The sequence below is a fragment of the Procambarus clarkii genome, chromosome 78 (genome assembly GCF_040958095.1).
Source record: "Procambarus clarkii isolate CNS0578487 chromosome 78, FALCON_Pclarkii_2.0, whole genome shotgun sequence".
Lineage (NCBI taxonomy): Eukaryota > Metazoa > Arthropoda > Malacostraca > Decapoda > Cambaridae > Procambarus > Procambarus clarkii.
Genome location: NC_091227.1, coordinates 8,244,685 through 8,256,088, shown reverse-complemented (window position 1 = coordinate 8,256,088; position 11,404 = coordinate 8,244,685). Strand labels below are relative to the sequence as shown.

The following is an 11,404-nucleotide window of genomic DNA, read 5'->3' as shown; positions in this document are numbered from 1 at the left end:
GAGAGTGGCAAGCAAAGGGCTCCTGCACACTCTTTCAATACCCATGGTGAGATTCCATCCGGCCCAACAGCTTTTCTCACGTCCAGCTCCAATAGGTGCTTCTTGACCTCATCTCTTGTAATTTCGAACCTTTCCAAGGTCGCCTGGTTTACTGCCACCTCTCCTAGCGCCGTGACTTCTCCCTGTACTATTGTAAAGACCTCCTGGAACCTTTTGTTGAGTTCTTCACACACCTCTCTGTCATTCTCAGTGTACTTGTCCTCGCCCGTCCTAAGTTTCATCACCTGTTCCTTCACTGCTGTCTTCCTCCTGATGTGACTGTATAGTAGCTTTGGTTCGGTCTTGACTTTATTAGCTAAATCATTTTCATACCTTTTCTCAGCTGCTCTTCTCACACTAACATACTCGTTCCTGGTTCTCTGGTATCTCACTCTACTTTCTGGTGTTCTGTTATTACGGAAGTTCCTCCATGCCCTTTAGTTCAGCTCCTTTGTTTTCATACATTCCCTATTAAACCATACCATTAACCATTAACTATTAATGTATGATTTGTATGCACAAGAATTTAATTTCCGAGTGATCAGTTAAGCAATTTAGGGGGAAGATATTATTATTAGAATGACTTAACTAATGGGGTGAATGTATTAACTTAGGCTGATAGTACAAGAACATCACAAATCACTGTTGCCAAATTACGTCAACATCATGAAGGAAGACCCTAGGGCAGTCCGTTGTTGCCTTCAACATCGTTCTGACAGTTCCTGCGACGACGCTGAAACCAATCGTATTGGCGATTGCCTTTCCATTGGAGTCTTTCGGCGCTGTGAAGAAGGGGGACCTGCTGCTTGGGTGACAGCTTCTTCCCCATATCAACCTACCCTGGCTTTGCGCTCTGGAGAGCAGCTAAGCCACTTCAGACCGATAACCAGAGCGAAACTCCATAGTCTCCTGAGACTGATGGATGCCTACTACTCTTTCTGTTCAGCCCGGGACTCAAAACCAGGATTCTGGAGTATGAATCAAGAACGAAACTAACTGTACTCTGATTTACCTGAGGGCACTAAACCTAGCGGCCTCGACGAGGACAGGAAGCATGCGGCTTGTCAAAGGTCCTCCCCCCTGCGCCTTGATGATCTTTTCCAAGTAGACTTTAAAACTTAACACAGTTTTGGTATTTACGGCTTCGGCGGGTAAGCAGTTCCATGGGTTTATAACCCTGTGGGTGAAAAAGCACCTCCTATTCTCAGTCCTACATTGTGGCTTGTTGAGCTTGAAACCGTGGCTCCTTGTTTGTGTTACATCTGACCTTTTGAAGAAATTGTCCGGATCAACATCCTCTAACTTGTTCAGTATTTTAAAAGTTTCAATGAGATACACTATATCTGTGATTGACCTGCAATCAGTGATTTCAGACCAAATGGTATGAGGTACTTTGAGCTCTGTAATTACTTCATACACACGAATATTGGAAGATATTCTTATCCTGAACCCAGATTTTGCTAGTGCAGGCTAATAGACTGCACTTTTCATGTTCTCGATCTCCTGATCCCATGTATGATTAACCATCCTGTGAGATGGGGATATTAGATGACTTATAGCTAGTATTTTATGTGCATCGTGTAATCTTTCATATATAATAGGGTAGCAGCACATTGCTGTGTATACCTAAGCCTATTAATAAAAAAACAAAACTGTTTTACAAAACACTGCATCATTCAAATATTTTAATTTAAAATCACATAGGTCTAGTGTGGGTGTGAAAAACAATTTCTGATATGTATTTATACGTAAATGCTATGTACAATGTTTATTCTGCGCCATTGCAACCTCGAGGTGTTGCAAACAATCAAATTTCATTTGTATTTGCTTTGTTCAATTGAATTGAAACCACATTTGTTTTTATGTAAAATCTGTATATAGTAAAAAATACTATGAATCCAAATATAGAGTGGAGTGTATATAAAATAGTTTTCATTTTAGAACTAATTTCAATTGTCCCAATGTGAATTTTTACGCCTGTCTCCCTTGGTTCAATGTTTACAATCGTCAAACATGGCGTCGTCACCTCGGACAGATGATCATCACAGCGTTAATGGCGAAGTTTCAGGCTCGGCCAGATCTCGGGAATGGATTAGATTAAATGTCGGGGGGACACACTTCCTTACAACGAGGACTACCCTTTGTAGGGACCCCAATTCCTTTCTTTGCCGCCTGGTGCAAGAAGACCCCGAGCTCCACACAGACAAGGTGGGGTCAAGATTTTCACATTTATCGTTTAATTTAAGATAAACTTAATATCAAGGCTTTACTTTAAGCATTGTTAGTAAGTTAATTGAACAAGTAGTTATTATTGTGGGTTATATTGTATGTAATTACCGTAGTTAAATTTGAATCTCCCCATTTCCACTTAATTAGTTAATGTATCTTCCCATTTACAAATATTAACTCAAGGTGTAGTCATAAAATATAACCCTTAAGCCTCAATATTTAACAAGTTGGCCCCACTGTGTCCTGCCAATGAGAGAATGTGTAACATTTAAAACCATGATAATTTTCACACTTCCTTATTTCTGAATTAAATTATATTTTTATATAATGGAGTGGTTACATTCACTGTGCATTGATCATAGTGGTTGGTGCTAGGATCACCATCAACTGATTTCAACATGTTCCCTATGCAATTATATAGGTTTTTGGGTGTTAATTTTCAGGATGAATGCACAGCTTTAGGTTTAATTGGATATAAAAAAGAAAGTAAAATATGTTATGGTTCCATATTGATTTTCAATATTCATGTCAACCCTTAACCTCTAAAGTGCAGCTATAGGGAAGCATGATGGCCGAGTGGACAGCGCGCGGAATTCGTAGTCCTAAGGTTCCGGGTTCAATTCCCGCCGGAGGTGGAAGCAAATGGGCAGAGTTTCTTTCACCCTGACGCCCCTGTTTGCCTAACAGTAAATAGGTACCTGGGAGTTAGACAGATGCTACGGGCATCCTGGGGATGTGTAACAAAAAAGAGGCCTGGTCGAGGACTGGGCTGCAGAGAAGCTAAGCCCTGAAATCATCTCAAGATAACCTCAGGATGGGTATTCAAGCATGTCTGCACATGCGCAATGAGTATTTTTTAATTTGACTATAATTATGATTATTTTACAGAGAAATCACATTAAAATGATGTATCAATGAGAAAATCAGTAGAAGCTGTGGTTAGGATTCAAACCTTTGCTCTGGGTACTCCCAAGCAAGTTCCTGAGGCTTCAGTGGAAGCCTATGGAACCCTCGTGGATTCAGTAGAATCCCAGGTTCCAATCCTTTTGACTACGTCGTGGCCTAGTCGTCTTAAGGCATTTGCTTGAGAGTACCCAGAGCAAAGGTTTGAATCAGGAAAAATTCTCAGGAAATTTTTCATGATAATGTTTTCCAATTGGATTTTGAACAGCAGTAATGTCGTTTCATTTATGGTTTCAGCAAGTAGGTGGTTCCTTGGGTTTATAACCTAATACAGTAGATGAAAAGGCATCTCTCTTCTTTTCTGTCCTACATTGTGGCTTGATGAGTTTGCTGTAATTGTGACTTTCTCTTATGCAATTAATGACTAATTGTGTGTAAACTAACCTAATTATATGTACAACCATTTATAAATAAGTTTTTAATTTGACTTTTTTTGCTTTGTTTATGATATGCTGATGAGTATTTCAGAAACTAATTTTATGCTTTTTATTGGCAGCATCTTGATAATATAGTACTTTATAGTGATCACTTCCCATGTAATAAATTTTTTCTCAAATTATTTGATGATTATGGGTTACAGATGTTTTATTTATTATTTTTCATTTGGTTTGCTTGTACAGTGCTTCCTCACTCTAACGAACCCCGCTCTATCGAATTCCCGGAAGAGCTGAACAAATTGAATTCGGTACCAAATGTTCAGTGGAACATAAAAATGTTTGATTAAGCGAGAAATGTTCGTCCAAGTGGTCACCGAGGCCGAGCGTCGGAGCTGGCTGTCATCAACTATGATTCGCCAAAGTGTAAACAGTTATATAGTGTTTTATTATCCTTACCCATTGTTTCTAGTGAGAAATGGTTGAAGGATGATAAAATGGTGTCAGGGTTGCACTGGTGAGAGAGTTGTTGTCAGAGGGCAAGTGGTGTCAGTAGTTAGGGTTTATTGTTAGGGGGCAGGTGGTGTAAGTTACGTATTCTCATGGGAAGCAGGTTGTCAATGGTAGAAGTTGTCAAGGGAAGCTGGGGTAATAGTGGTGTCAGTAGAGGCTGGTTGTCAGAGGTAGAAATTGTCAAGGGAAGCTGAAGTAATAGTGGTGTCAGTAGAGGCTGTAGAGGCAACATGTGACTGGTGCCTTCATGCTCCCCCTCCAGCCCCCCCCCCCCACCCTCCCTCCTGCACCTGACCACCAGAGACCAGCCGCTACTCACACTCTCCTCTCGTTGTCAGATGCCACGAGTCAATTTAATGGTGTTAATTATTGCATTATCTACACTGAAAATAGCCATTTTATTAGAAAAATGTCATATTGAAGCAATAATACAGTAATGGTGAAACTTGTGATATAGAGTATTTTAAACAGTTGGAACACATTTCCTTTTCACAAAATTTTTAAGACAATTGGGGGTGTAGAAAACAATAGCTAACGTGGCATTGTGTGGCCGGGTAACAGTGTGTCGCTGCTGGAGCCATTGGGGGGGGGGTTACTGGATCCCTCCCTCCCTCCCTCCCTCTAACAGCCTACGTAATACATTAGGTATTAATACAGTACTGTACTGTATAAAATTAATAAAACTTCAAAACAAATAATATTTTATGAATTAAAGCAATAAACAATATTATTTTAAACAAAACAATTTGTAAATCTATTTAGATTAAATTTTGAGTAGGCCAATGAAACAAGCACAGGTCGTTTAAATGTTAGGCCTTGGTGAGGTGGCTGGCATCATTTCAGGTGGTGTCAGGGGAGGCAGATGGTGTCAGGTGTAGATGTTGTCAGGGGAGACAGGTGGTGGCAGGGGAGGTAGGTGGTGGCAGGTGGTAGCAGGGGAGACAGGTGGTGGCAGGGGAGGCAGGTAGTGGCAGGAGAGGCAGGTGGTGTCAGGTGGTGTCAGATGTTGTCAGGGGAGGCAGGTGGTGTCAGGTGAGGCAGGGGAGGCAGGTAGTGGCAGGAGAGGCAGGTGGTGTGAGGTGGTATCAGATGCCAGGGGAGGTAGGTGGTGGCAGGGGAAGCAGGTGGTGGCAGGGGAGGCAGGTGGTGGCAGGGGAGGCAGGTGGTGTCAGGGGAGGCAGGTGGTGGCAAGGTTGGCAGGTGGTGTGAGGTGGTATCAGATGTCAGGGGAGGTAGGTGGTGGCAGGGGAAGTAGGTGGTGGCAGGGGAGGCAGGTGGTGGCAGGGGAGGCAGGTGGTGGCAGGTGGTGGCAGGGGAGGCAGGGAAGGCAGGTGGTGTCAGTGGTGAGTTCTGGTTATCAGTTATCAGCTACATAGTTGGCAACACGTGGCTGGCGCCTCCATGCTTCCCCATCGATAAGTTCACACACTGCTTTACACCAAATTAGCTGAGAAAATGTTACCATTTCAGTTGTTTGTAGCACATTGCTGTATCATATTCCATAGTCAAAATGAAGAATTCATAATAAATGATGTTGTCAGTGGTGTGGGGATGGTGTCAGTGGTGGGGGGATGGTGTCAGTGGTGGGGGGGATGGTGTTAGTGGTGGGGGGGGGGATGGTGTCAGTGGTGTGGGGGGGATAGTGGTGTCAGTGCTTTGGGGGATGGTGTCAATGGTGGGGGGATGGTGGTTCCCCCAACTCAGATTATTATCGACACCTAAAGGGCATGAAAGATATTATAATGAAGCAGCGCACAACGAAGAAACAAACTAAAATTAAAAAGTTTTTGGTACGGTTTCACAGTAGGCCTACAAGACTAGCACCCAGCACTAGCAAGGATTCCCTTTGTGAGTCAGGTGCAATGTTTCCTAATGCAAATGTGTCCTGCCATATGTATTTAAAAAAAAATATGAAGGTTGTTGGGGCTGGACAGATGGAACAAATTCCGCACTGGAACGAATCGGCTTTGCCCTATATAGTTCGTTCAAGTGAGGAGACACTGTACAGGTAACAAATATAATAAATGGCTTATTATAGTTGTAGTTTAAACATGATTGTACTAATAGTCTCTGTTTTTTGTCAGGATGAAACTGGTGCCTACTTAATTGATAGAGATCCAACATATTTTGGTCCAGTGCTAAATTACCTCCGGCATGGAAAATTAGTAATGAATAAAGACCTAGCAGAAGAAGGTAAAATGCATACTGTATTAATTTGTTATAGTTTATTAAGTATAAATCTTTATACAAATTATAGGAAAAAATACAGATTCAAGTGTAATGAAATGCCACTTAACGATTGACACCTTAGTAGATCCCTAGTAGGTCTCTTATGGGTCAGCCTATTCTCAAAAATGTTGAACTCTCCTGCCGAGACATTGTGAATAAGCATAGGAATCTTCTGAGAGGGGCCCTAGCAGAAATCATGTTGAATATAATGGTGTGCCCTTTTCTGATAGTACCTCAGTAGTTCCCAATCCCCACCTTGTTTTATTTTTCCTCCATGAGGTGCTGAGGGTTTTTAGTCGTGACTCATGAGGTTGAGGTGGTAGGTTTGCTGAAACCCTGGGTGACCTGGGCTGTCATAGGGTGGCAGTTTGCTGCATGATGGCTAGTGTATTAAACTGGCAGCAACTGTTGTTTCCCTTAATTACTATCTCAGAGTTTCTCATTTGCATCAAGCAGTCACTTGTGTTGAGAGTATTCTTTCTGATGAATTTTTCTTAGTTTTTGGATTGATGTCTGCTCCCCAAGCTCCCAGCACCTTGTAGAGAGAACCAGATTCTGGTCCTCGTACCCCAGTAGGAAGGGTGCATCTCAAAGGCCATAAGAACATAAGAATAAAGAAAACTGAAGAAAGCTTATTGGCTCATACAAGGCAGCTCCTATTTATATCCACACAAAGGCATTCATATATATTTCTAATCTACTCTTGAAACAATTCAGCGATCTAGGTGTGTTGTGCTATCCTGTATTTTGTTCCTTAAGTCAAAACTATATTTCCAAATCATTATTTATCTAGGTCCCTCCTGAATCTAAACCTATCCAATTTATATCTATTGTTTCACATATGTTTTTGTAGATATATTTAAAACCTTATTTATGTCTCATTTTTTATACCCTTGCATCCATTTATATCTTTTCAGGTATCTTAGAAGAAGCAGAATTCTACAACATTACAGAGTTAATTAGGTTAGTGAAAGAACGGATTAGCCAAAGAGACAACCGGCCCCCAAAAGCAGGGAAGAAACACATGTATAGAGTACTTCAGTGTCATGAAAATGAGCTAACTCAGCTTGTGTCAACTATGTCTGATGGCTGGAAGTTTGAACAGGTAAGTTAAATGCATGGAATTTTAATTGTGCTAGAGAACGCCTCACTTCTTGCAAGTCGGTGTTCCATTCCCAGTAGTCTAAGTGATTGGGCACCATTCTTTCCCTCTGTCTCATCCCATGTCCTTGTCCTTGTACACCTTCCAAGTCCTATATAGTCATACCTGTACTGGCTAATTGCTTTCTCCTCATAGTTACCTTACCTTACATCTCGCCTCGCCTCCTCTCTTGGATTCTTATGGATATTTGCCTTTATTCCATTAGTTTCGACTTGATAAAGGTCCAGGGTGGATCAATATGTCATTATCAGTTGCATATGTGTGGCTTAGGTTATTTATTTATTCAGTACAGTATTACCTGGAAATAGTTACAAGATTAAATCTATTATTGTGATGCGTTGTCTTCCTCTATAAGTTTTATTGTAATACTGTACTCTTTAAAGTTTCTGGTGGTTTTGTCATACCGCACAATACCGTCTCATTAAGTTTATCCCATTCATCTACCACTTTGTTTGCAAAAGAGAATTCATGCAATACAGTACATGTAGTGTCATGGACAGATTAGTAGTATACATACCTGAGAATTCTTTAATGAGAAGGGTGTACAAGAGTAAAGTAAAGGGATCATATTGCAGAAGCAGATGATTGATATCTTGAAAAGGCTGAAGGCACTCTACTGCATTCTCAAGTGGTTTTAATAGGTATATGGTCTCTACTGTTATGGGTTACCCACATCACGGTGCAAGTTAGCAGCATTTAGGATGGTGCTTTGTGCATCTCTCCCATTAGTCTCGGTGATCTACATTTGTTCACCGATGGTTTATTGTTTAAACTGGGGAGCTGGTCGGCCGAGCGGACAGCACGCGGGACTTGTGATCCTGTGGTCCTGGGTTCGATCCCAGGCGCCGGCGAGAAACAATGGGCAGAGTTTCTTTCACCCTATGCTCCTGTTACCTAGCAGTAAAATAGGTACCTGGGTGTTAGTCAGCTGTCACGGGCTGCTTCCTGGGGGGTGGAGGCCTAGTCGAGGAACGGGCCGCGGGGACACTAAAGCCCCAAAATCATCTCAAGATAACCTCAAGATAAGGGGCAGGATGATGCATACCTCTGCTGCATTAGTAATGTACTCTAGCAGAAGCCTTGCTTCTGGATACTTGGAATTTAGTCCGCCAAGCATTCCGTGTTTGAAGCATGTTAAATGTTCCTGCAGATGATGTCTTCTCTTTTTGTCTGATTTTGTTTGGTCATGGGTATTAAAACTGTTCATGGCTTGACATACTAGCAGTTACCTTAGTGGATCCTGTGCCGAGGCTTGGGGCAGCTAATGAGGTGCTGTTCATGAAAGGGCAATTTATTTTACTCTATAGTTTATTATTTGTTAAAAATCTTCTGCTCATGTCCTTGTCTTAGGGAGCAAATGAGTACAATAACTCAGAAATAAAATTTCAAGCAGCTATAAAAATTACTTTTCTGAGCAGTGCACTGTGTGTGCAGAACTCGGCTTTGCATCAGGACAAATTTGTGGCCATTCAAGTCTGTGAATCCTGTGATGGTGTCAGTGGTTTTATCTGTCAGTAGTCAAGGGTGATATTCTGGTGAGTCAATTGACAATGAACAAGAATACTAGGTGAAAATCTTTATGATTCCAAGTATGGCTCAGAAGAGGATTTTCTGAGCTGAATTGCATACCTTTCCAGATTCTCCCTAGCATTGCTATGATTAGGCAGGGACTAGTTGAACGGATTCTTGCTGCCCAGGTGCGGAACGTATGCTTACCTTGTCTATTGTCATTTCCAGTGGAACCAGAAAAGGCTTCGGGGGTCATTCCATGCCAAATCATCACAAAATGGTTGACTTTTCAACTCGATCATCTGAAATTTGATAGGATGGTAAAGGATATGAAGTAACTTATGTATGCAAAATTTTAGTGCTCAGTAATGCATGATATTCCTACAGCAGGGTTGTCATTGTAAACAAAATGAAAAATATTTTCTTACAAGTTCAACAAAAAAATATGTATCTTTGCTTCTAATTGTGGTAGAACCTATTTATTAGGCTTGTTTTGAATCTAAGAAACTTTTTTTTTTGTTAGGCCTTTGATGTTGATAGCATACCAATTGCATACATATACAGTATAGGTATGCTGAGAGAGAACTTTATCAACGACAAAGGCCAAAGATTTGTCAACTCTCTTCCCTCTAAATATAAGGGGCATGACACGCTACACATAGAAATCACAATACAGTAACGTGATATATCAAATGAACAAATTCACAAGGGCCATGATGAGGATTCGAACTTACGCCCGGGATGATCCCAGACCCTGCCTTAGTCGATTGTGCCTTGACATCGTAAAGAATTGCAACCGGAAGTTCTACTGACCTTACTCAGATCCTGCAGCCTCTCTGAGACACAAACCAGGGTTTTACACAATTCCCCCATGCACTCAGGCTCTATCAACACGCTGTTCTACCTCTTTGCCCTTACTTCAATACACACAGAAATCACAATAGAAATGTCGTGGCGCAATCGACTAAGGCAGCGTCTGGGATCATCCCGGGCATAAGTTCGAATCCTCTTCACGGTCCTTGTGGATTTGTTCATTTGATATATCATGCTATATAGTTCTGTGTGTATTGAAGTAATGGCGAAGAAGTAGAACAGCGTGTTGATAGAGCCCGTGTGCCTGGGGGAATTGTGTAAAACTCTGGTTTGTGTCTTGGAGAGGCTGCAGGATCTTAGTAAGGTCAGTAGAACTTCTGGATGCCATTTTTTTTACCATGTCATGGCGCAATTGACTAAGGCAGTGTCTGGGATCATCCCGGGCATAAGTTTGAATCCTCATCACGGTCCTTGTGGATTTGTTCATTAAGGGGCAAAATTGCCCAACCTCTCATGGTGTTCGAAAGAGAACTTGATAAACACCTCCAAATGATATCTAATCAACCTGGCTGTGATTCATACCATCAGGCTACGAGCAGCCACATCCAACAGCAGGTTTGGATGCGGTTGCTCACATCCAACCAGGCTGACCATCAACCAGGAGGCCTATTCAGAGACTGGGTTGATCCTTGAAACCAGTGCAAGATAACTGAGGGTAACCTTGTAAGGAAATTTTTGTAGTTTTATCACATTGATAATCTCTAATCAAAGACACACTCATCTGTACTGAGCTGCTAAACACCTCAAATGATATGGTGGAAGTGCTGATAGTCAAAATAGAGATCCTAAATGTAGTTGTTGTCCTTGTATATAAGTCACCGGAGGCAAACCCTCAGCAGTTTAAAGACCAACTAATGAAAATAGAGCACTGCTTGGAAAACCTCACAAATCCAGCTCCGAACATCATCCTGCTTGGGGACTTCAACCTACGGCACCTGAAATGGAAGCACCTGGCTAATACAGTAATATCAGAAAGAATACCAGGAAGTAGCCTAAATGAGCAGGCACATGCAAATGACCTGCTACGGATGTGCGATAGGTTTGCCTTAAACCAGCAAATAGTAGAACCAACTAGGAAGGAGAACACGCTGGACCTCATTTTCACTAATAATGATGAGTTGATCGGGAACATAATGATTACAAATACCTGTTACTCAGATCACAACTTAATTGAGGTACTGACAACCATGGGGAATGAACCTCCAAAACCAGTCCAGATTCCCGGTGGAGGAGATTTCAGCAAATTCAACTTCAATAATAAACGGATAAACTGGGAGCAAATAAACCAGGACTTCACAGAAATAAACTGGGAAGAACAGCTAGGAAATGCAAACCTGAACCAGTGCCTGGAAAAAATAAGCTCAGTAGCACTAGAAATATGTTCAAACCGCATACCCCTAAGAAAAAAGAGAAAGAGATGCAGATTGGAACGGGAACGTCGTTCCTTATATAGGCGAAGAAAACGAATCGCGGAACAACTTGAGAGTCGCACCCTATCTCAAGAACGGCGAAG

The 11,404-nt window shown here is 41.7% G+C and overlaps 1 protein-coding gene across 2 annotated transcripts in view; it reads left to right on the top strand.

Moving 5' to 3' along the window:
* Positions 1 to 2,023: 2,023 nt before the first annotated feature.
* The window catches only part of inc (BTB/POZ domain-containing protein inc), a 42,988-nt gene continuing 33,607 nt past the window's right edge, over positions 2,024 to 11,404 (top strand). For both annotated transcript variants that reach the window (XM_045727471.2, XM_045727470.2), the window contains exons 1-3: positions 2,024 to 2,247; positions 6,203 to 6,311; positions 7,265 to 7,452. In XM_045727471.2, coding sequence (XP_045583427.1) covers positions 2,053 to 2,247; positions 6,203 to 6,311; positions 7,265 to 7,452 — 492 coding nt within the window. In that variant the 5' untranslated portion in view covers positions 2,024 to 2,052. The remainder of the gene's footprint in view (positions 2,248 to 6,202; positions 6,312 to 7,264; positions 7,453 to 11,404) is intronic.